Source organism: Sipha flava, unplaced genomic scaffold (genome assembly GCF_003268045.1).
Source record: "Sipha flava isolate LNK unplaced genomic scaffold, YSA_version1 1_pilon_pilon, whole genome shotgun sequence".
Lineage (NCBI taxonomy): Eukaryota > Metazoa > Arthropoda > Insecta > Hemiptera > Aphididae > Sipha > Sipha flava.
Window position 1 is genome coordinate 1,428,874 of NW_020272783.1, and position 25,867 is coordinate 1,454,740.

At 24.8% G+C, this 25,867-nt stretch overlaps 1 protein-coding gene across 1 annotated transcript; it reads left to right on the top strand.

Moving 5' to 3' along the window:
* The first annotated feature begins 142 nt into the window (after window positions 1–142).
* LOC112682061 (serine/threonine-protein kinase SMG1) lies at window positions 143–23,156 on the top strand. The gene is made up of 51 exons (XM_025552523.1): window positions 143–763; window positions 2,562–2,674; window positions 2,806–2,972; window positions 3,031–3,112; window positions 3,596–3,643; window positions 4,692–4,817; window positions 4,914–5,149; window positions 5,460–5,617; window positions 5,701–5,852; window positions 5,975–6,153; window positions 6,684–6,835; window positions 6,923–7,070; window positions 7,502–7,643; window positions 7,710–7,937; window positions 8,004–8,144; window positions 8,304–8,440; window positions 8,510–8,715; window positions 8,794–8,981; window positions 9,286–9,605; window positions 9,668–9,803; window positions 10,168–10,278; window positions 10,361–10,569; window positions 10,651–10,807; window positions 10,872–11,024; window positions 11,084–11,322; window positions 11,387–11,646; window positions 12,688–12,992; window positions 13,408–13,590; window positions 13,828–14,277; window positions 14,735–14,962; window positions 15,025–15,109; window positions 15,172–15,714; window positions 15,783–15,945; window positions 16,143–16,296; window positions 16,733–16,852; window positions 16,957–17,225; window positions 17,285–17,711; window positions 17,793–18,297; window positions 19,127–19,323; window positions 19,413–19,598; window positions 19,779–20,015; window positions 20,084–20,372; window positions 20,440–20,739; window positions 20,798–20,955; window positions 21,043–21,207; window positions 21,332–21,482; window positions 21,650–21,810; window positions 22,031–22,193; window positions 22,255–22,398; window positions 22,468–22,574; window positions 22,857–23,156. Exons 1-51 carry the CDS (start codon window positions 406–408, stop codon window positions 22,932–22,934), a joined length of 10,314 nt encoding a protein of 3,437 aa, XP_025408308.1. The 5' UTR covers window positions 143–405; the 3' UTR covers window positions 22,935–23,156.
* Window positions 23,157–25,867: the final 2,711 nt, after the last annotated feature.

Consider the following 25,867-nt stretch of genomic DNA (forward strand, 5'->3'; position numbering starts at 1 on the left):
TAAGCATTTCGGACATTGGCAACAAGGACAATCCCGTTTTCAAAAATGTTGATAATAGATTTGAGAACCACACTATTCTATTGTGTTATCATGGTTACATCTTCATGGTAACATCAAATATGATAGCGCATGCGTTTGAACTTCTACCCTCCTCTCATTAACAAGGGATAACCGCTCGACGCTCGAACCTCAACTTTTATCGTACATCCTCTTCTGTCAACCCCTATTCATTCAATCCGTATGATACATGTGCGCATGTTTTATGATAATGAATGAAAATTTCTCAATGTAAGTACGATGGTTTTTTTTTCATGAACGGAGTCTGTGATTGGCGCGATGCTTTTTCAACTTGTCTCCTTGATAAACAATAATCGCACTAGTTTCTGACCGTCCACTATATTGCATATGAGTGATGTAAAACTACCACCAGCGATGATCACCATTAAATCTAAAGTCAAACCGGACACGGATAAAGTGGCTGTCAATGGTTCTGTTGATAAACGGCCAGTGGAATCCAACTCAAATAAAGTGCTGAAGGATGTGGCCTCCATTGATCATTCTGCGAAGAATGGTAACTTCTACAAAGACGATTATCGCAACAAGACCACAGGATCGTATTACAAAGGCAATAGGGTTTTGATGAAGAACCGATCATATAGTGGTGAACATGGATTTACGTCACGTAAATATTATGATGACACGTCTAAAAAACGTGATGATTCATTTGACTCCAGATCTATGTATTACCAAAGTTATCGTAATGGTTAGTAATTTTCTCTTCAAATCCCTCTTTGAACTACATGAAATTATCTTTATAATATTTATAGTGTTCAAAGTTTAGCTAAAAAAATTAAAAATATATTTCTGAATGATGTTATACTAACTTATGTAGGTTTAGGTTGAAATTATCATTCACCTTATAATTGAGTTTCTATAGCTATGCCTGAATTAATAACATAGTATCTATGTAATGCAGATGTGTACAATGTGATTTCTTAATTTTTTTTACTATGATATTTATCGTTAATATTGTATTATTAATAATAGTACTAGAAATATTATTTAACTTGTTGATCAGGTAAATAAATTATAACAATAATTTCTAAAATGTAATGTTAAATACTTTAAACACTTAACTACTTAAAAAAATTTTATTTCAAACGTCAATATTTTGGTTTTATTATTGTATATCAATTAGTAGTTATAAATAATTCATAATAGATAAATCATACATTTTCTTTTGGATTGATAAAATAATATATTCCCTAAAATGTAAAATTTTTATTGAATTCATATAGCTCTGTGGCGATCAATTCAACTTAAAGAATAGTACTGAAAATAAATAATTTAAATACTTAAATATATTATATTTTTGATTTTTCTGTTATTAAATTATATCAATTTTTTTTATATATTTTTACTAGATTCTTATTTTTCGTAGGTATTGTATAAATAACATGTTACACATCACTTTCCTTACTAAAAATAAAAATATTTGATGTTGCTATTTTTTAATGGTTCTTTTATGCATCTTATTATGTTACTTGTCAAGTATTATTTTTTATTTGTTATAATTTAATGACAAACTTTAATGCGATTTAAATACCAAAAATGTGTTACTTATTCAAAATAAAATGTTATGAAATACATTGATTCATTTTAAGTTATTATAAAATTATAATTTATAAATTTGTCATAAATATTGAAGATATAATATAAATATTCTTGAAAAATAATTGCACAATATTTTTAGTATTAAATAATTACTGAAAATAATATTAGATTATAGTAAAACTTGCTTAAGACGCTCCACAAGGAACCAGCTCTTAAGACCATCTTAAGCATATTCAAATAAATAAGTTTTTAAAATAGTGAATTTATTAATATTTTTACTATTAAACATAATTAATATGTAATACATCAATAAATAAATTATTATTAATTCTTCTATTTTACTCTTTTTAATTTTTAAAATTATATATATATATTAGTTTGTTTGAGGTTTTGAGAATATGTTTCAGCAAGAAAGTTTTTTGTTTTGTTAAAATAACCCACAATTTCTAGAGCATCGTGTTTCTGATAAATGTTGCAAAATTAGCTAGTTTAGAGTCGTAAAACAATAAATACAGTAAGTGCATGGAGACAAGTATAATTTATATTTTTACTATCGCATAATGACTAAAATTTATTGTAATCTGCTGAATAAAAGTGTGTCTTACTTGATTAAGTAAAAAAAAAACTAGTGTTTTAACAGGTGGTTTTATTAATAAAAGAAATGTTTAGGACAGAAAACATAGTCTTATGGTGGAAAGCGTCTTAAGCAAGTTATATTGTGTATTATTTAATATATATTGCTTCTGCTATTCTTTATTATAATTGTATAGTTGTAATTCAAATTTTCATTAATTGTTAGTAATTATTTTTATTTTTTATGATTTGTTAGTTATATCATTGTTTATTATTCTTTTATTGTTATTTGTATTCAATAATAGTTAAGAAAACTACTTATCAATGAATGTAACTATTTAAAACTATATTTAAATTATATCTTATAAATTTAGATTCATTAAGTAATAATGGACAATCTGAAGACTCAAAGATATCAAAAATTCTAAGGAAAGTAGTGAACGAAGAAGATACTAGATCACTTATAACATTATGCAGTCAACTTCAAGTATTTATTATAAATTAAATTGAATACTTTTTTTTTTTTAATTTGCCTTTGTTTGCACGTTACGGCAAAGCAATTACATAAAAAATTGAATACTTACTATTGTAAATATATATTTATTTTTATTTTTTAAGGAAGCATTTGTTTTACCTGAGAATAAGAAATATCTAAGACGTGCTACTGATTTCATAGTTGAACATCTTTATGAATGTTTTCATTCATCTATTTCGTATAGTGGAAAATGTATAATTGCTAAATGTTTAGGAAAGTTTGGACATGCCTTACAATATGACTGTAAAAGGTATAGCCAATTTGATTTATTTAGAAAACAATTAATTAATAATCATTTAATATTATAGATTCATTGATATGATGTTTTCCAAATATAATTTAGAACGAAGTAAAGAAGTAAAAACTTTATTAATGCTTGCTTTCTATGAGGTGAGCTAAAAAAAATTAAAAAACTAGTGTATGATATTTACTGAATATGGTTTATAATGTCAATATTGTTGTTTTAAAATAATAATATAATTAAATACATAAATCATTTATTTAAAATATTATCAATAAAAGTAAAGTAAAATAATTTCTTTTGTATACCCTTCATTTATAATTGAAATGGATTTTCTAAATCAGTCATAAATCTATTATCAAATATATTCTAGGCTAGAACTTTTATTTTTATAGATATTATTTGCAGGTAAAATTTAATAATTGTATTAAATTATTTATGTGTTTAATAATATTATTTTTATTATTTTGAGAAAAATAATAAATCCCCAAAAAAAATGTAACTTTAAATTATTTATAAATTTGTCAATGTTACTGTGCTTCCTCTAAGATAAATCAAATAATATGAAGTGAATGGGTTAATTAAAGCTTAAATAGTTTTTTATATTATTTAATTTTAATGTAAATTTTCAGTTATCAATAGAAGATCAGAAAAAGTCCTATCTGGAAAGTTTAGCACCGGTATGTATTTTATTTGCGTTAAACTTTTATTAGTATTTAGATAACATAAATTAAGTTAGATATTTATTGGTTATTAATATATTAAAATAATTTTATCATTCAGTAACATTTTTTAACATTATTTTAAGCCCTATTAAATGTTATTTAAACTAAGTATATTCATGTACTTATATTTATCATGAAAGATGTATGGTTTTAAGTAGATAGAAATCAAGTTATTTAAGTATTTAGTTGATTATATGAAATATTATGATAAATTAGTATTTAAATGTTATTATAGCTTATAGTATTTTAAATGTAGGTATATAATTATAAGATTTATTCTTTCATATTCTGCAGAACAAACTTACTCAAAAATGAATTGGTTTTAGGTGGTATTTATTGTTATTATTTTTTAAGAACTTATTTTTTATTATTGCAATATTTAATATATATTTTAAACCAGAAATCAACAAGTTAAATATTAAAGTTTGGTTTAACTATGTAATAATTTTTGTATCATTACTAAAGTATAGGATTTCACTCATACATAAAATATTTATAAAATGTAGAATATTATTCTGTAATTAAATAACTATTTCAATGAAATTAGTGTTCAAGTTCAATGGTTTTCCATTGTTATGTCCCTAACTTAATTTTCTTTAATCTAATAAATCAATTATTAATGTAGCTGACCTTTATACTGTTTTTAATACTATTTATTTCCAGGAGTTATTTATAACTGTACATTTTTAATAACACTAATACATAGTATTATATATAAAAAAAAAAACTTTAAGTATAAAGGTAAACAATGGTTTTTGATTTTATTTTATATTTATTTTAATAATAAAAAGCTACTCAAGAACATACATTTTTTTGAAAATATATTTCTATTACGCAAGACGTGATTGTTGTGTTTTCTGTATTCTCTTAAATTATTATTATTTTTGTTATTTATGTTCATTATTAATAACAAAAATTTGATATGTTTAAACTTACATTGTCTTACATTACTTAAATATTTTGCTTTTTTAACTAACTTGCATACGTTTTTTTTGGTTTTGAGCTTATACTGGAGAACATGCACTTGACTTTAGAATCAATTGATTCACCTGAATTAATAACAGTTACTGCTGATGTGGCTATAAACTTTTCCCATGTGTACTGCAGAGCTTTCGAACCTTACTTTAAGGTTAGTATTTTGTAAATATTAGTTATTAATTTTATAAATATTTAATGTACTTCATTTATTATTATTTATTTGTTTTGTTCATGTTTATGTTCACAGGATACAGTAGATATATTAGTTGGTTGGTTTATAGATACTTCTCAGTCTACAGAAACAAATAAACGTATATCACAATGTATTTTTCGTTTATCAACTTATTGGACTGCAGATATGAGTTTCACTCTAGGTTTACTTGAACAATTATTAGAAGATATGTCTTCAATATCTGATAAATTTGAACAAAACAAAACTGATGAACCAAATGGAGAATTAGATAAAATATTAGCTTACATTAGGTAAAAACTTATGATACTACAGTGACATTTTTCTTTAATAGACCTTTACCTTTAATAAATCTGAAATCTTCTTAAATTGAAAATTGTATTTAATTTTTGTACAGTTGATTTAAGTTAGTATTATCTATAATCAATGATTATACTAATAAATAAGTTGAAAACTTGTCTTCATTGAAATATTTTTCATATCCTATGCTATTTTGTTTTGTATAGTTTTCACTGTATCTAAAAACATGATAATATATGTAAATATATATATATATGTATAAATGTAAATATCTATAAATATTTCAACTTTTTTTATTCTTAGAGTATTTAGTATTGTTGCTGAGAGCGTGGGAAAACATTTAAGTCCTAAAAATTCATCAGTAGTCTCGTGGCCTTTTTTGAATAATGCATTAATGACATTAATAAAAACAATGTATAAATGTATAAGTGTTACTGTTGATGAAAATATTATTGAAGCAGGTATTTTAAAAATAAAATAAATAATTTCCAAATAATTGTTATTTAGCTATTTATAATATTAATTAATTTTTTTTATTTTTTAGGTAATAATTGTATTTGGTTGATTATGGATATTCTTCAAACACAAATGCCACCAATTAATGACTTAATGGTTAAAGTTATTGAAAAAGAAATTTTACATATTAATGAATTTAAGTTAACTGTTATTGTTTCTGTACTCAGAATGATTTCAAAGGTTTGTTTTTTTAAAATTAATAATTTGAATTTTTCCTTGGAGCAATTAAAGTATTTACTAATAAATTATGTTATAACTTATTTGTGAAATCAGGATTACATTGTGTTATGATTTTTTATTAGGTTATACGAGAAGGAAGTACAAATTTATCTAAAGAATTTATTGAAATGCTTTTATGTGATAATTCACATTTACGTTTACTAAGATTTTTGCCATCTGCTAAATTACATGACTCACATATAGCTCTTTATCAAAGTTTATTGAGTATGAAAAATGTTTCTCTGGTGCTAATAGTTTACAGGTATTTTAATTTATTTTAAATATAAATGATATTAATTACAACGAATAAGGACAAATGGACATAAAAAAAAAAAATTATATATTTATAAGTTATAAAACCATTGATATTTTATGTTCATAATATAATTAATGGTATCATATTATAATATCAAACCTTATCGAATTTTATAATTTTGGCAATAGATACCTTTTATATCAATATATATAACTTATTGGTTTTTACAACTTGTAATAATTATCACATTATCGAAACACGATGATACAAGAGACGACAATACACATCTATAACCATATTAGTCGTGTACAAATTGCGTGTACATGTAAAATGTCATTAATTAATTCAAACCGCGATGAAGTTTTTTTGAATGAATATTTTTGACATTAAAATTAACGTATTAAAATAAAAATTAGTAACTTATTTATTTTATTTACTGATTTATATATTATTTTTTTTACGTCTGTTTATCCTAGATCAAAATTACAAGTATGAAATAATCTTATTATTTTAACTTATACTTTTTTAATGTTTAGGTATATCACTGGAGATTTAGAAAAAGCTTGTCAAGTATTAGATCCTGATTTACCATCATTCTGTTCTGAAAATCCATTTAAAGATGTTAGTTATACATATGAAGAAGCATCTGTTGTTGTTTTAATCATTTTGAAATCTCTAACAGTTATCGGTAAGATGAATAACATTTTTAAATTTAAATTATTACTAACATTTGTATTTTGTTTAATAAAGAATTTAACTTTTTATTTTCAAATAGCCAATGACAGCAATTCCATAATTGGTATGTGGGCATTACAGCCCAGTATTTTCGAACTATTATCATCAAAATTAGATCCAACTATTATCAAAATGAATGATCCCCTACGTTTTTCATTGATGTTTTTGCTATATTCTCATTGTAAAAAGTAAGACAATTTTTATTTATCCAATATATTTAAGTATGATTTTTTTTATTAATTGCTAATAATAGTTTTTATTATTTATTATTTTGTTGATTGTTTAAGAAAACTGATGAAACTTAAATTTTGTTGAACATATTATTATCAAATTAGATACTCTATAAAAATATAGATTACAAAAGTTTTAACATTTTTATTAAAATAGCTTAATATTATTTTGAAAAAAAAAAAATGTTGAGTTGAAATCTAAGTTTGGTTTTTTATGTGTTTTAATTATTTGAATGTTAAACCAAAATCAACAAACAAGAATTAACTTTCATATTCAATCAATTAAATCCATCTCTATTGACTAACTATAATCTAGCTATTTGATATTATAATAACTCATTTCATAGTTGTATTAAAATAATTTATTTTATATTTTTATTTAATTTTAGGCATAATAATTTTGTTGCTAGTAGTGGATTAGTAACTGCTGTACGAATAAGTGAGAAATCTCAACAAAATCTAGAAATTAATTCTCACAAAAGTGGAAATCTTGTAAAAATTTTAAACATTTTTGAAAAATATTTAAAAATGGTATTTATTATTTTATTTAAATTAATTTATACATGCATATTTAATATATTATGTTTTGATTTTCAGAATGTGAATATAGACTGTAAAATTTTGATTTTAAAATGGATATATGAACTACTAATCCATGCTGAAAGTGCAAGCTACTTGAATATTATATTACTTTCACAGGAAATGATCTGTATTGTACGCTCTTTAATTTATGTAGGATCAAAACGAAATGATATTTTATTATTAGAAGGCATTGCACGAATATTAAATGTTATACTTGGGAGTTCTAAATTTTGTCAATCAAAGGTAATTTTTTAGTACTATAAAAATATTGAAAAATAATTTAATCATTTTTTTTTTGTTTTATTACAGCCTCTTGTAATTTTCGACATTTTAGACTTATGTCTTTCATGTTTCAATTTGACCGAAAAAAAAATAAGTAAACAATTCTATGCCCTAATTCATAAAATACCTCTCATCTCCATTTTACAAAATTTATCAATCTGTGCACTAGTAAGTTTTTAAATTTGATTAAATTTTAATAGTAAATTTTAATTATTTATTATTGAATTATAATTAATTAAAAATAATATTTTTTGTTTTTTTTATACTTATATCATTTTATATTTCAATATTATAATATATTTTTATATATGTACTTTAATTTTATAGAAACACAAAAGCAAGTTTAATAAGAAAATTAAACAAATTATGAGTTCATATATGAGACGAAAAACTATTGTCACATTACAAACTGAACATTTCAAAAATTATATGCGTGAATTGATTGAACCTCATACCCATAATGAGTATATATAATTAATCTACTTGATAATAATTGTTTTAAATTTAAAAACTAATTTTATTGTGATTTTTAGCAATTCGACTAGCTATTGGTTGTTGGATGTAGTAAACAGTTGCTCCTTTGATAATGATAGTGGTGATGTAGAACTTTTAGCCCATGCTCAACATTGTCGAGTTTTATTATACTTTTGGATCAATTGGGAGGCAGCAAATTTTTGTGTTACAAATCGTCTACGTACTCCATTTGGGAAACCAAATCATACTTTTCGAGCCATTGAAGGTTTTAAAATTATATTTTATTATTATTATTTATTACCATTCATTTAACTTTTGATGAAATATGATTAAATTATTAAAGGTGGAATAAAATCGTGGGCACGAGATTCAATACTGTCATTAAATGATGATACAAAATTAAAAAGTACAGATGGTGAATTAAATAATCTAAGATACACTAGAAATTTGGTAGCATTTATAGAATGTTTAGAAAAATCTGTCTGTAACGCTATTGATGGTACTGCCACAGCTTTACCAATTGCACAAAAAGCAAGTGTTTTTATACATTTTACATCATCATAAATCAGTTCTAATTATTAATTGATGTATTTTTCTTTATAGTTTTTATATTATTTAATTCTTATTATAATGTATTAGAATATTGAATCTTTTAAATATTTTCAACTTTTAAAAAATTAAAATTTGAACTCTCTTAAATGTCAAGTCATAATATTTTATACATGTAGTGGTCTAAAATTTGATTTTATATTTATATTAAAATATGTTATTATTATAGTAATTGTACGTTTAATAATTTTAATAATTAAACTTTCATTTTTGTTTATTTTTTTAGCCTGTTAGACATTTCTTCCATACAAACCGTAATACTTGTTATGAATGGAATTCAACAATTCGTAGTGCAATGCTTGCTGTGTCCTTAAATTCTGGCTTAAGCTCTTCAGCTATCCGCCATGGTCAATATTTGGTTGAAAATTTATCAAAACAAAATGAATTTTCCATTAAAGAATTTATTTTAGCTTTAATTCAATTAGCATGGGCTTACTATAAACTAAAAGAATCTGATTGTATTCGTGGGATTTATGTATGGTCTAAAGAAGCTGCACATTTGAAACTTCCCTTTTTAAATATACTTGCAGATCAAGCTTGCGGAAAGTAAGTTCTAATATAATATATCATTTTGTTCATAATTTTCTGATCTATTTTAATTTTTAAAGATTTGAAGAAGCTGCTGAATCCTACATGCATTTACTTACAGCAAATACTGATAAAATAATAATAAATCTTAAAGGTGGACCAATTAATAATATTGATGGTCCAATAGAAGTATTACAAAAGTTTATTGCTGAACAGGTAATTAAATATTTTTATTTAAAAATCAAATTAATAAAAATAAAAAAATCTTAGGCAATTTTAATGATTATGGTTTATTTAATTTATTTATAATTTTTTTATACTAATAAACTCATAAAATCTACTTATTTTAGTTAATATGTTGTTGATATATTTATAAAATATGTGGTAAAGTATTTTCTATTAAATATTTTTGTCTAAATACATTAAAAAAAAAAAATTTATTTAAACTTAAAATTGATTAATTCCTGTTATGTTATGGTTAATTTTATAATTATTAAAATAATTTATTATATGATAATTTTTATAACTTATATTTATTGTATCATAGAGTCTCATTATACTTAAAAAAATATTTTTCTAGTTAAAAGAATGTTATATGTCCATTTGTGATTGGAAACCATTAATGGATTGGACACTGAACGAAGAAACCTTAATATCATCAAATACAAAAGATAAATATTTTTGGCAAAACGTATTAACTTTGGCATATTAATAAAATATAATTACTATAATATATTAAAATAAATTTATAATTTATATTAAATGTTATTTAGAGATATATATCTGCAAATGACTTACAAATTATAAATGATGTTGAAGAAGGAAACTACAGTTGTATTGATAATTTAGTTAATTGGTCTATTGATGAAAATCCAAAAATTATAAAAACAGATTGGAATTGTTATGACCTTACAAATCAAATTAAAAGCAGACTGATGTATGTAGCATTGAAAACTAATATTTCTAAAGGAACATTAGATGAGTAAGTGATATATTATACACTTTAATTTATAATTTTATTTTTTAGTTCATATTACTAACTTGTTTGAATATTTTACTTTAGTAAAAACAGATTAATTGTAGAAGACTGTCGAGAAGTAGTATTCAATCTTCTACAAGAAAGTTTAACTGACAGTCTATTGGAAAACTCTCAAGAATTATCTATACTATCATATGCAATTAATTCACTTTTAGAAAATAGTCCTATACAATTTGATTTGGTATATTAATTTTTCCATTTTGATTACTTCCTTATAATTTATATTTGTTAATAAATGTGATCAGGTAAATGATATAAGCAATAAATCAGTCAGATCCAGTCTATTATGCCATTCTTTGTTTTGGTCTAAACTCTTGGAGAATCAATCATTTTATTACGAACATGATACTCATCAGATACCTAAACCAAAGTCTGATATATCTATTTTATACTTAAAGGTAAAATTAAAATGAAGAATTATACAAAATAACATTTTTAATATTAAATTAATGTGTAGTTAGCTCATATTGCTCGCAAAGAAGGCAACGTAAATCTTGCTACACGAGGAATGCTTCAGTATTTACGATCAAATAGAGAATATGATTTTATAAACTTACCTTCTATGGGAAATAAATCTGAATCAATTTCATGCATATTACAAAAAATTGGAGAACTACTTGTAGATGATTCTAATGTTGCATTGTGGCCAAATAATCATGCCTTAGTAGTGCGACAGTTCTCTAAACTTGTTCATCAGTAAGTAAACTCAGAATGAATACTTTCTGATTATATGTTTTATTTATTGTTTCTTTAATTTTAGTTGTGTTTCTGAAGAATTGGGAGTAGAAATGTGCATGAAATCTGCTTTTAAACTGTTAGAGCAAGCACAGTTAAATAATGATGAAAATCTTAAAGAAAATAGTTCTCGAATGTTAATTACCTTAGGAAAATGGTTAAATAGCGGATGTAATATATCTGACAAATCAATAATTAAATCATCTATTGAAAAATCTAATATTTTATTAAATTTTTCAAATGAAAATTTATCAAAAACTGGCCAGTTAATTCGAGAAGTCATAAGTAAGTATTATTTATTTTTTTCACATACCATGCTTTAAAATATTATAATATTTTAAAATAAATTATTTGAATTTAATATTAACTAAATCAAAAGTTTTTTCAATTATAAAATCATAGTCAAGAAAAAAATAATGTATCTCTAATAATGTATCTCTATTAATAATAATCCACAATGTTTATGATTATTTTTGTTTTTAGATATACTGATAATTTGCCTTGAATAATAATTATTAATGAAATATATTTTGCCTTAAATTTAACCTTAAAAAATATATTACATTATAATACAAATTTTCTGAAAATAAGATTTACATAATGGCTTATTTACAAATTATTTTTATTTTTACTTTACTCTTTTTACTTACAGTTTTAAAAATAAAAATACTATATAAAATACTGCAGTAACTAAGCAGGGCTCTTATAGTTATAATATAACTAAATGAATTATTTGTAAAAAGAAAAAATTATTACTTAAAAATTTTGTATAAATACATATAAAAAATATATTATATCTGGGAAGATTTCAAAAATATTATTTAAATTATCTTAGGCATAATTTTTTATATAAATATATAAAAATATTTATTTTGTTTATAATTCATATATATTTCTCTGATGTCTTGATATTTTAGTCAGATTCATTGAAGGTTCTATCATCAAAGCAAACTATTTACACATTTACAGCCACATGTTATATATATATATGACATGGGGGTGTCTTTAAATAAACCTGTGTCACAAATATGTGACATGACTTACAAAACAAGAAAGAATGGTAAAAAAAAATGTCAAGGTCAAAACTATAATAGTATAATTATGTAGAACTAGAAATTAATTACATTGGGTTTGGATTTTTCTCTTAGATTTTCAAAAAGGTCTTGGGCCGCAAACTTGTTAAAGAAATGAATGTACCTAGATAAATATAATATAATATATCTTTCTTTGAAAGCTTGTATCAGTTCATGGAACTTTAAATTTTGTATTAATGATTCACAGATAAATAATTTATAACTACCAATTATATTTGTATCATTGTTACAGAATCTGATTATACACCAGCAAGTGATATGGATGAACAAACATTAATGATTGGTCAACTTTTAAGAATCTCAGTTTCATATTGTCCATCAACAGCAAAAGCATGGAATGAATTAGCAGGCTGGTGTTATAAATTAGGCCGCAAAGTTGTGGATGAAGCATACAAACGAAATATGTATTTATTAAATGATTCCGAAATGACTACAGTGGATGCTTATATTCCTATTCATGCTACTCAGGAAGATCGGGAAAAAATATATGCTATTCTTAATGTAGTTACATCTTCACAAGATGATGATGATATTGGAGTAAGATATTTATGAAATTCAATCATACTTGTTGAGGATTAAAAAATTTATACATTTTTTATGTTATACTTCAGCATAATATTAATTTAAATAAATTAGTAATAAGTAAATAGTTAACATTTATTTAAATATTCAATAAATTATTAGCAAGTTATTATTATTTCAGATTATTATAGTTGCTTTTTAATAATACATTTATCTTAAGTTTTAAAATCATGATTAATTTACATAAAATATTTGAATTAAAGAATTCTTTTGTGATTTTTTTTATGAATTAAAGCATACTATTAAGTAAAAAAATGAATTTTAATCAATCATTTATTTTTGGAGTAATATTATATTTATCTTTGGTATATTTATATTTTTTGTGAATTTTTTTAAGTATAAACTACTAATTAATTATTATTTATTTCAGAGTGAACATATTTACACTACTGAAACACTAGAATATCAATTACAGAATGTTCTACACTTTGAAGATAATGAATTGTCTGGATTAATTGATTGGTGGAGAAAATCACATTCAAGGATTTATGGCTATTACCAATTATCTGCTCAAGCTTATTTTAAATTTCTACAATTGTGTGACAATCATCAGGTTAATAAATCTTATATATTATTATTTATTAGATCTCTAGAGTTTTTCAAAAAAGTTTTTTAAATATTCACTTGGATTGAAAATTATTCATTAACCATTTACTTGAATTTTGAAAGCTTTTTTTAATTTATATATTTTGATTTACTTAACATTTGCTTTATCATATTAAATTATTTTAACTTTTATGAATATTTATACTTAAATATTTAAATATTAAAATATTAAATATATATTTAGGAGAAGTCTATTGCTGCTACATTGAGATTATTACGTCTTACTGTTAAACATGCTCTTGAACTCCAGGGTTCATTAGAAGAAGGCTTGAGCAATACTCCAACTCAGCCATGGCGTTCTATTATACCACAATTATTTTCTAGACTTTCTCATCCTGAACCTTATGTTAGACGTACTGTATCTGAACTACTTTGTCGATTGGCTATTGATGTGCCACATTTGATTACATTCCCAGCAGTTGTTGGATCTGATACAGGTCTTAGGACTATAAATGAGATGCCTTCTTCTAGTTTGTTGAAATCCAGTAAAGAGATAGGAGACGAAACAATTTCTGTTCGTGATGAATTTGATAGTACTGAAGAAGATGATGATGAATTAAAAATTGGACAAGATGAACAGGCTATGGTTTTAGAAGACTGTTTCCATTCAATGGTCAATACTTTATCAAAACAGGTATTGTGAAAAAAGTTGATTATTTTTAATACTTCTTATTAGTCATAACATATATTTAGTATTAAATTATATAAAAAGCATATCAAGTGGCATTTTATATATTTTTCAATTAAAGTAAAAGTCGAATTTAATTTTCTATACTTTATTTTTGAATATTATTTTTAATTTGATGAATCAATAAGTATTAAAATTATATTGTTTTAAGTATAATTCTTTGGTTGATATTAAAAAATAAAACTAAATTTAAGAAGAAATAATATTCAGTGTCTTAATTTATCATGGCATTATACTAGCTTATGTTCAAATAGTAAACTTGAAATTTTTTTAAATATATAAAATACAATAAAACTTATTGTTAATTGTGGCCATTTTCCCCTATTTTATCAAAGTTTCATTGTTATTGCTTTTCATAACTCATTAAATAAAGAATATTAAAAAATAATCAAATTTTGTTAAGGCTGGTGAAATGATTTCTGAAGTAAGAGTTTTAGTTTCTGAACTGAGAAGAATTACATTATTATGGGATGAATTATGGCTGGGTACTTTAGTGCAGAGACAAGCTGACATTAGTAGACGTATTAATCAGTTAGAAGCTGAATTGAACAAAACTGAAAATCATCCGCATCTCACAGATGTTGAAAAAGAACACATCGCTGTAGAAAAATATACCATGTTACTTAGACCGGTAGTTTTATTTTTATTAATATTTTTTATTTTTGAAAATAATTTAAAATTTCTTTTATATAGATTCTTTTTATATTTGAACAACTACATGCAATTACTTCAGTGAAAGCTGAAACTCCTCATGAAGAATGGTTTCAAGAAAAATTTGGTAATATTTTTGCAATTCAATTTTTTATGGTTTTTTATTAACTTATTTTTATTAATTTGTAGGATCATATATTAGTCATATGTTAGATAAGCTACGAAGACCTACCGAATCAATGAATATCAATGTACAAGAAGTATGGAAATCAATTAAAAATTTGCAAAGTAATCTTCAATCCCGTATAAGTAAAAGAGGATCGTATTCTTTAAAAATGGAAACAATTAGTCCAGTTCTTGCCAATCTTAGAGATACAAAAATTGCCATGCCTGGTGTAGAACGAGTTGTAACTGTTGCTTCTATTCATAATAATGTGGCTATTTTGCCAACATTTACTAAACCTAAGAAATTAATATTTTATGGATCTGATGGCAAAGTATACACATACTTGTTTAAAGGATTAGAAGATCTTCATTTGGATGAACGAATAATGCAACTTTTGTGTATAACTAACACATTATTTAGTGGATCTTCTGATCATTATAGGGCTCACCATTATCCTGTTATACCATTAGGACCCAGATCTGGTTTAATATCTTGGGTTGATGGTGTTGTGCCTATATTTATGTTATACAAGAGATGGCAACAAAGACAGGCTTCTAACAATGATGGTAATAATTAAAAATGTATTAAGTCTAATTGATAAAATTAAATATTGTACATTTTTATGTTGCTATAGGTGTAATTATGCGTCCTTCGGAATTGTTTAATTCTAAATTAATACCTCTGTTGAAGGATAAAGGAATTACCAATATTGAAAATAGAAAAGAGTGGCCATTGAATATCTTAAAAGAAGTATTAATGATTTTGATGAATGAAACTCCCAAAAATTTACTTTCTAAGTATGTTTTATATTCATACAATTAGGTTCCAATAATACTAATCTAAAATGGGTTGAAAAAAAAAATTGATTTATCGAGATAAATTAACACTAAAATATGTTTAATATTATCTACAGTTTAATTTGAGTTATTGAAACTTGTCTGTAATATTAAATAATACTGAATATAATCTCAAACTTGTTTGTGATTTCTTTTAGTGAGCTATGGACCCAAAGTATTGATTCTGGTTCTTGGTGGCAATCTACATCATTATATGCAACATCATTGGCTGTTATGTCTGTTATTGGGTATATTATAGGCCTAGGTGATAGGCATTTGGATAATGTACTTGTTAATTTACAAACTGGAGAGGTTTGTTAACTTTTATCATTGTAATACTTATATAACATTATTATTATAAATTTTATTGTATTATACTTAAATCTTGTTAAATAATTGTACTTATAATTCATAATTGCATAATCGGATGGTACATAAGAAAATAGATTAAAACTTATACTTTGTTAAAAAATTAAAATAATAATTTAAAATTCAAATGAAAGCATATATAGTTTTTATTTTAATTAATGCATTTTAGTTTTACTTATTAGTTAATAGTTATTGAGAATTATACTACTTCAAAATGTATGTTACATTTAAAAAAATACTTATTCAACTTGTCATTTAACCAAGTTTATGGGTCGGTAAACTGCATATTATAAATATGTGAGATATAGAATAAATTTTGGTTCTCTTTACATTTATTATAAATTAAGTAAATATTTTTTTTAAACTCTTTGTTTTTTAGGTAGTACATATTGATTATAATGTTTGTTTTGAAAAAGGCAAAACATTGCGCGTACCAGAGAAAGTTCCTTTTAGGCTTACTCCAAATTTAAAAGAAGCACTTGGAGTTACTGGAATTGAGGTAATTTGTTATATTATATGTTTTATCTTGAGCAAAACTAAGTTTTATTATTAATTAATAATTGTATTATTAATTATAAATCATTTTTTTTTAACTTGAATTAGGGTAAATTCCGTTTAACATGTGAACAAGTAATGAAAGTATTGAGGAAAAATAAAGAAACATTGTTAACATTGTTAGAAGCTTTTGTTTATGATCCTCTTATTGACTGGACTCCTGGCAATGAAACTGGATACACAGGTGCTGTTTATGGAGGAGGTCGAACGCTTTTAATAGAAAACCGGTTAAATAGAAAACAACTAGAAAAAGAAATAACATTAGCTATGCTTCATGTTCGCATTACAGAAGCTAAATATGAATGGTTAAACAATAGGTAAATAGGCATCAAAATATTTATATATATTACTTAACAGTTTAAATAAATTATTTCAGAGATTGTATGTTGGAGTCATTGACCAATATTATGGGAAGATTAAATAGTTATTTGTTGGAAAAAGAAAAATTACAAAAAATGGAAGAAGGTTTAGCAGAAAGTCATCAATTAATGGCATTGGTTAAAGAAGCAGAAGCATCACCGGCAGGTCAACATCCATTGTATAAATTACCAGAACGATACTTTGCATTACAACAAACACAAAATATGATGATTGGTGCAACAATGTCTTTAAGACAAAAAATTGAAGACTGTGACTCACGGCTATCACAGTATGAAATGGCTGTTCGTTTTCTTGGAAGTAGTCAAATTCGCATACTAATTGACAAGGAAGAATCTAGATCAATTCAAGCTTTTAACAATCTTTTGTTAGAGAATGTCAAAGAATTTTTACAAAATGCTGGTCAACCTATTTTGATTGAACAAGTAATAAACAGTACTTATTTAAATATTGAAAAATATTTATTTTATTTTTTATGTAATATTTTTAAATTAATATGTTTTCAGTGTACACAATCAAATGATGATTTAACCGTTTTGTGTCACCAGAGAAGCAAACTGCTTACTTTATGTTTGAGATTGCTTTATGATATACAATGTTTAATGAATCTTTTCCCAATATCACACATACGTAATCATCGGCTGACATACTATAGACAGTGGTTACAATTATTAATAGATTGCCCAACTACATCAATGTGTGAACAAATTAAAGAAGAACATAAAATGTTATACTTGGGCGTTCCTAATGCTGAGCCCCCAACACCACAAACATTAGCTTATAATATGCAATTACAGAAAGCAGCTTTAGAAACTAGTCGGCGTACTGCTAAAATTTTAGACCGAATTAGATTAATTGACACAGAAAACGAAGTAACGTGTTCATTATTAAATAATGATAATTCTATGATTAAAATAAATGAAAACTCAAATGAAGGCTTAGAATTTGTCATTGCCACTGGTTTATGCGCCATTAATAAAAAATTTTTAATGATGGAAACTTCAACTTCAAGTAAGCTTATCATATAAATCAGCAATTCTCAAACTATGTTACGTAGAGCCTTTAGGGCTCCGCAATTGTTTCTCAAGGGCTCCATTAATTTTACCATAAAAAAATTTAATAATATAACAAGTGTTGATCGTTATTTTAAACAACAAGCATATATATGTTTACTAGACTCTGTCAAATCAAATATAATTTAGTTGTACATATACACAGAGGCAGAACTAGGAATTTTACGCCCAGGGAAAATGTTAAAATTACACCCTATCATAGATCAAAAATAAAATACCTTTCTCTACAATTTTTTTTATAATTATTAGCATACAATCATACTTATTGAGTCTTAAATACATTATCAGTAACAAAGTTAAAAATATGATACTAGTAGTCAATAATAGATTATATACTACATAAATTCCATCTTCATTTTCTTCCCCCTAGTTCAGTCCCTATATATACAAACAACATTAAAATCCCAATAATTATCATTATATATTTAATTATTTTAAATATAATTTTTGAGTCTTAGAAAGTACTCATTCAGTTATCACCCGGCCAATTATATTGTAAATATAGATAATATCAAATATATTATCTATAGATAGATCTATATATAGATAAATATCATTATCTCCTTTTGAGTTTCCTCCTATATAGATACAAATCATGTGTTTATGCTTCACAGAACACAGCCAAATAAAACTTAATATTAAAGATTTTTTGGGGCTCCACAAGAAAATACTGCTTGAAAAAAGGCTCTGTGGCTGAAAAAGTTTGGGATTCGCTGATATGAATAAAAAAACTTGTTAACATTTATAATTTAATTTTGGTTATATAGATGCAGGTACACAGCTGCTAGATATGACTTCCAAAGATGGAGAATGGATTTTGGTTGATATGTATATGATAACTACTATTGCTGTTAGAATGGTGTCATCAGTTTTAACTAATAATGATAAAATTGAATCGGATACTGACTTGGCCTATGCTTTTAATTGCTTACGTGCCGTACAAAATCTTTACTGTAGTTTACAGGTATAAAATATTATTATAGAATATTTATATACTGTTTAATAGATATAAGTGATACATAACAATAATAAAACTTGTAATTTTTCTTATAGAAAATTAACTACAACTTTTTGGATATTATCATGCCCGAAACTATAAAAAAATTATGTGTTGAAGAACCAAGTACAATAGCTATAATCACAGAACTAAATAATGTTATAAATAATTGCTCATTAAGTTTCAATGATTTAATTGAACAACTCAACATTCATCTTAGACATGTGATTATGGGAATGAAGGTAGTTAACTTATTTTTATTTTTTTAGCTATAATTTAATATGATACTTTTTTTAGTTTTTATAAAGTAGATATTTTTTCTATTATAGATCATACCTAAAACAAAAAAACCCAAATCATTAAAGTTTATTATTTAATAATTGTACTTTCTGAAATTGATAATTTTTTTATTTAAATTTTAGTCTCCAAATGAAGGTTGTCAAGCCATTGTACTAGAGGTACGAAAACAATTTGCTGAATTGATAAAGAAACCTGAGAATGTGATATTATCTCAAGGTGAAATGCTTTTAATTGGATTTTATGGTCTTTTTGAAGATGTTTCCTTGGCCAATGAAAATTTTATCAAAATGTCATCCAAACTCAAAGTTTCTACAGCTTGGAAAACTGTTGATCAAATAAGAGAAGCAAAATCTTTACTTGTAAGTAGTAAGAATAAATAGTTACATTTTTATGGATTACTAATAATTTACATTGTTATCTATAACAGGGAGCTGTTATGGATGAAGGACCTTGTAGTATATTAGATGATATAATGTTTTTGAAATCTCTTCTAACTATGAAAGAAGTTTTTAACATGTGCGCTGAAATAGCAATTAACTTTGGTGGAAGAAATATTCAAGGGCTTAGTGGTTCTCACTATAATGAAGACATGATATCCAAACCTGTGAGATGTTTTGTTGCTGATTATTTAACCAAACGATTATTAGGACTCTTTTCTCATACAGTGGCTGTTAATGTTTGCTTTTTATTACAACACACTGGGTTTAATATTAATGGTAAACATCATTTTATTTAAAAATGTTTTGTACACATATTTCATAAATTTAAATTTCTGTTTGATAGCTGAGCTGGAAAAGAGAGATATTGGGGCAGATAGTAAAGTTCCATTAGAGGAACTCTGCAAGAAATGCATGGCAGAAGGTATTAAAGTTGGTAAATTCAATCGTGGACAATCAATGGATTTATCGTCTTCTTTAACAAAATTAGAAGAAATCTGGAGAAAAAATGAACTTCATGCTCATTTGACAAAAAGAGCTCATCAATCAGACATTGCTGCTCAAAGATTAGCTATACAATATGCAGCCCATTGTTGGCTTCATGCTATCCCAGCTGCTGGTCATTTAGACAATTTACTCATTCCTGGTGAGTTTATTCTTAACTAAAATTGTTATTGTTTTTCTTTATACTTTTTATATTTTAGATCGGACTACAATTTTAATGGAATTGAATAATATATTGTCACCATTGGCAGTTTTGCAGTCTCAAATCAATGAACATATGGAACACAGAAGTTCATTAACATCTAGTGTTGAACAACGTTTAAAATGGGCTTCTGGTGCAAATCCAACTGTCGTAGAGGTCTAAAATTTATGTTTTTAATTAATTTGTTGTAATTTTATTTAGTTATGAATTATATTATTGACTATATTTATTATTATATATTAGATGGCTAATCATTTTGAAGAGAGAATGAAACATGAAAAACTTATGATTGACACTAATCAAAACTTATGCAATTCTATACTTACAGTAGTTAGCTCTCTGTTGCAAACAGAATCACTATTTACTCGTACTTCAGAAGCTATTTCTGCAGATATTTCATTTTTACAAGTATTTATTTATTATTATACATTAATAAAATGCATTATGATTTTATAAAAGTTCTTAAAGAGTAATTGTAAAATAAGAGTGTACATTTTATTTTTAAAAGCAATATACTTACTACTTTTTACAGTTGGTAGAAGATTATCAAAAAGCATGTTACATGGCTTCTAATATTGGTATATCAATAACACCAGAAGAAGAAACTCTTATTAAAGTGGTCCCTATTCCTCAGGGACCTATTGAGTGGACTTGGCTAAACAATACTGTTAGAATTATTTCAGGTAAATCAGCTTTAATTTCATCTTAAATGTATTTTTTATATTATTTAATATTTTTATTGTTTCAAATTATTAACTATGGAAATACTTACAATAATTTTACAGCATAGTAAAATATAATTCATTAACATTAAATTCATAATTTTTATGTCTATTATATTAATTTTTAGATAATGTCCAACAATTAATTGCTGCTCAAGAACCACTCAGATCTGAAATTGCTTGTATACAAAATTCCATTAAAGAACAATTAGGTGTTCTTAAATCCACTCTGTCATCACATAATAAAATAATATCTGATGTTCGATTATTACTGAAGTCACTAATTAAAGTAAATATTAAAAATAATAACTTTAAAATATTGTAGGATATTGTATTATAATGTTAATACTTTAGATAAATATAAATAATGATTAATATTTTATATGTTATTCATATTTGTATGTTTTATAATTTAAAATCAAAATTATTCAAAATTTTGATTTTTCAGTTCCGAACTAATTTTGTTAAAAAAATATTTTTTTAAAATGTTTAAATGATTTGTATTTCAGATTGACAATATTGGTACAGCTAGTATAAATTATGTCACAAAATATTACTCTTATTTGGACTATTTAGTATCATTAATCGATCAATTATCTGCAATTAATGAACCAACTATTCATCAAGTAAACATTTTACTTGAATCTATGCAGTCACTTCATAAAAAAACATGTAATTATTACATTAAATAATTTTAACTAAAATTAAATTAATATTTTTATTTTATCTTCAGCTCCAATATATGATGATTTATTAACAATCTTGGGCGAAAAAGGGTTAATTATTAAACAACATAAACGTCCACCTTTGGTACGTCAAGATAGTATTTGTTTATCACCAAGAAAAGGATTACCTAGAGATCCTCATACAGGAAAAGGTATTTAAATTAAAATTAATGTATTTTATATAAATTATTCATTGTAATCTATATTTATTGTTCTTATAGCTGTTCAAAAATGCAATGCATATGCTGTAAGTGTTTGGAGACGTGTAAGAATGAAACTAGAAGGTAGAGATCCTGATCCTGGCCGTAGATCGACTGTTACTGAACAGGTAATAGTTATTTTAATTAATAATGAGTTGAATGAATCTATTATTTTTCTAAAAATAAATTTTTTAACTTTAATTAAAATTAAAACTTTTGATTGATTAAGATAGTGGTTTTAGAATTTTAATACATATTGAAAAATCTATTCGAAATGTATAAAAAAGTAGACAACAGTTTTTATTTTTGTAAAGTCCAACCTATCAAACATTAATAATCAATTCTTATCTTGGTATTAAATATAATTTCATTTTTTTTAAAAATTATTAATTATTGCATTGATTTAATAGGTGAATTGGGTAATAAATGAAGCCACAAATCCAGACAACTTGGCACTGCTGTATGAAGGCTGGACACCGTGGGTGTGAATAACCAATGTTTAAGGCACTTGATAGTGTCTTTTGGGATTGAAAACCTTAAATACTTTTACTACGACAAACAGAATTATTGACGGTGCATAACCCTATGAGGTTTTATGAACAAAAATACACAGTTCGGTTAGCAGTGTGTTTGTCATTTATAAATTACCAATAAAAATTTTAATAAAATTAATAATAATAATATTAAAAAAAAAAAAAAAAAAAAAAAACCATAAATATTAGCCTTTGAGAAAAATAACAGCTCTATTAAGAAAGATCATAATGTTAATTACATGGCTGTTTAAATGGTATCAGATTAAGGGCAAAGATGATAAATATGTCGTATTTCGTAAAAAGCGCATTTGTTTGCAGTACTGACTGTCAATTTTTTTTTGTTTAGCATTAAGTAATACTTCTTAATATTAGGTCTTCGTTGAGTTTCTATAAGCTACATTTACTTTTTCACACCACACGTCGGTAATATATGTATAATTTTATTTTTTCATCAGAATTTTGTTTGACATCCCTTTTATTTTTTGGTACAGTTTAACTTGTAGAAAACTAATGGTACGACTAAAAAATGAGACATGGTTAAAAATTAAATGAAAATGTATTCTTTTTTTTTTTTTTAGATCTAAAAATTATATATTGTATACAGTTATTCATCTCTCACATTTAGTAAATAATAATTTTATTTGCTCTTAAAATGAAATAAATTCTATTTGTTATGAAATAAATAAAATGTGATGCTTATTTGATATATTTGGAAGAAGAGAAAAGGTATAATGATCATGTGGAGATTTTTTTTTGTTCTGTATTATTTATTGTTTACATCTGTTAAAATTATTTTTTCCTTTTTGAAAATAATTTTCTTGCTTTATTCTAATTATAATAAAATTGTTTTTCTATGTATTGTTTTTAATAATTATATGATGAAATTGAATATAGTTACAAAGTATGAAATTTATAAATGTATTGATATTATATTTTATTTGGTACATTGCTAAGCTTCAACCAAAACATGCAATTTACTCAAAATGAGTTCCAAAAAAAATTTCACAAATTACTTATTTCATAATATGATCATATCATCATCATATTATGATCCTTACTGATTTGTTTGAAATGAAAATTTGATGATGCTGTCAGCAGGCAAATTGTTTCCCAATACCTATTCATGAATTATTGACTGAATGGTTTACAGAAATTAAGTATTTAATTTGGTTAATTCACTATTGTGATAGTGTTCGAGGTAAGTGTAGTTATTTAATATCTACATGGTGTCGTTTACTCGCATTCCATAGTTCTGTAGAATTCGAAGTGTCCGTTACTTAGAAGGTTTCGCAGTGTTAGCATCACAGGACAGATGTTTCAGACGGAGTGCAAAATGTATACAGATACTGTTCTAAAACGTCAATTCTCAAAATTATTGTATCAACAATATATTAACATTAGGATATTGGCCAATAAAGCAAATTAACTCGGGTAGCATTTTGCTATTTTATTTAAGGTGACAGGCGAGTGTCTTTGGTTGAAATACATAGAGGTGTACTTACGATGGCCCGTAACACGGATTAGTTTTGTGTTCTATATTATTAAAGGTTCTCATGCGTGCAAATTATTCGATGTTGATAAAGTGTGAATTGAATAGTCCAATCGATCAGGTATTGAGAATAAACTAACATATAAAACCAGACTGATTCGTGGGTTCTCTTATATCTAGAGTAGCCATATTTTGAAATCCCTAAGTTAGGACATCATATTGAATGACCCTATTTTTTTTATGTAACGTTCATATTGAATCAAAAATAAGCATATCATTTTGTAGTTTAAAAATACATTATTATTGTATATAATCATAATATAATAATATAGGTAATATACAATATTGTTCTATTTTATTATTAAATAATACAATATTAAATATTTATTTCTCTCAGCTTCTTTTAATCGGGACAAACTAAATGATCGGCCGGGACTCAGTATAAGGTCTATGGCCGGAACATACTTTTAAAACCGGGACAAATGCAAGCCTATCTATATCTCAAGTGTAGATACGAGATTTGAGGTAGGTTGTATATCTTATTCTGTAGTTGAGTACTCCAAAGCGAGATCGATGTTCGACAATGTGCAGTGGGGCTCAAACTCATGATTCGGAGATTAATCGGGATTAATAGTCAGGGACGTATTTAAGGGGTGGACCCATGGGGCTCGTGCCCTCCCATTTACCATATTTTATACTTTATTTATTTTTGTAGGCCTTCTTATTTTTCACGCACGGGCACATGGTGAAATAACTGGATTATTAATGATAATATGATACCATTGAATCGATGACATTAATTACACGGATTAGCACTGCTTAAGCAGCACCATGAAATAATTATAAAACCTGAAGAAGTAGTTGATGAGTATGCTAATAAACACCCCAAACGTCTTCAGTTATTGTAATTACAAAAATTATATTTAAAAATATGTTTTATTATAAATTTGAGTAATAAAATGTTATGTTTCTATCAAACATTTGTATTTTGATTATTTGATTATGAATAACGATAGTTTTTTGAGATGGAAAAGTTATAACTATGTATACTTTGAACTTTTTGTTTATGCCCCCTCCCATAAGACATTTCTAAATACGTCCCTGGACTGAGAGCACTTCGGCCCGGGTGAAGAAGATTTGAACCGTCCACATTTTTTTTTTGTATGATCAAAAAATTTGCAGCTCGCTATGCTCGCTCGTCATAGGCTAAAATCTTCTAAATGGGTATTTAGCACTGCCAATATATTCTAGAAATAAATAATATTTATCATTATTCATATTATTATATTATATCGTTTTTATTACTTAAAATCTTTTATGTCTATATTTAGATATTACTGATACAATAATTTATCAGGTACTTACTTATTTTTTAGATAACTAATGATATAGTCATTGT

Coding starts and splice junctions, on each gene's coding strand:
- LOC112682061 (XM_025552523.1), top strand. CDS start 406: ATGAGTGATGTAAAACTACCACCAGCGATGATCACCATTAAATCTAAA. Junction 14,963..15,024: donor ATACCATGTTACTTAGACCG/GTAGTTTTATTT, acceptor TCTTTTATATAG/ATTCTTTTTATATTTGAACA. Junction 22,399..22,467: donor AGATCCTCATACAGGAAAAG/GTATTTAAATTA, acceptor TTGTTCTTATAG/CTGTTCAAAAATGCAATGCA.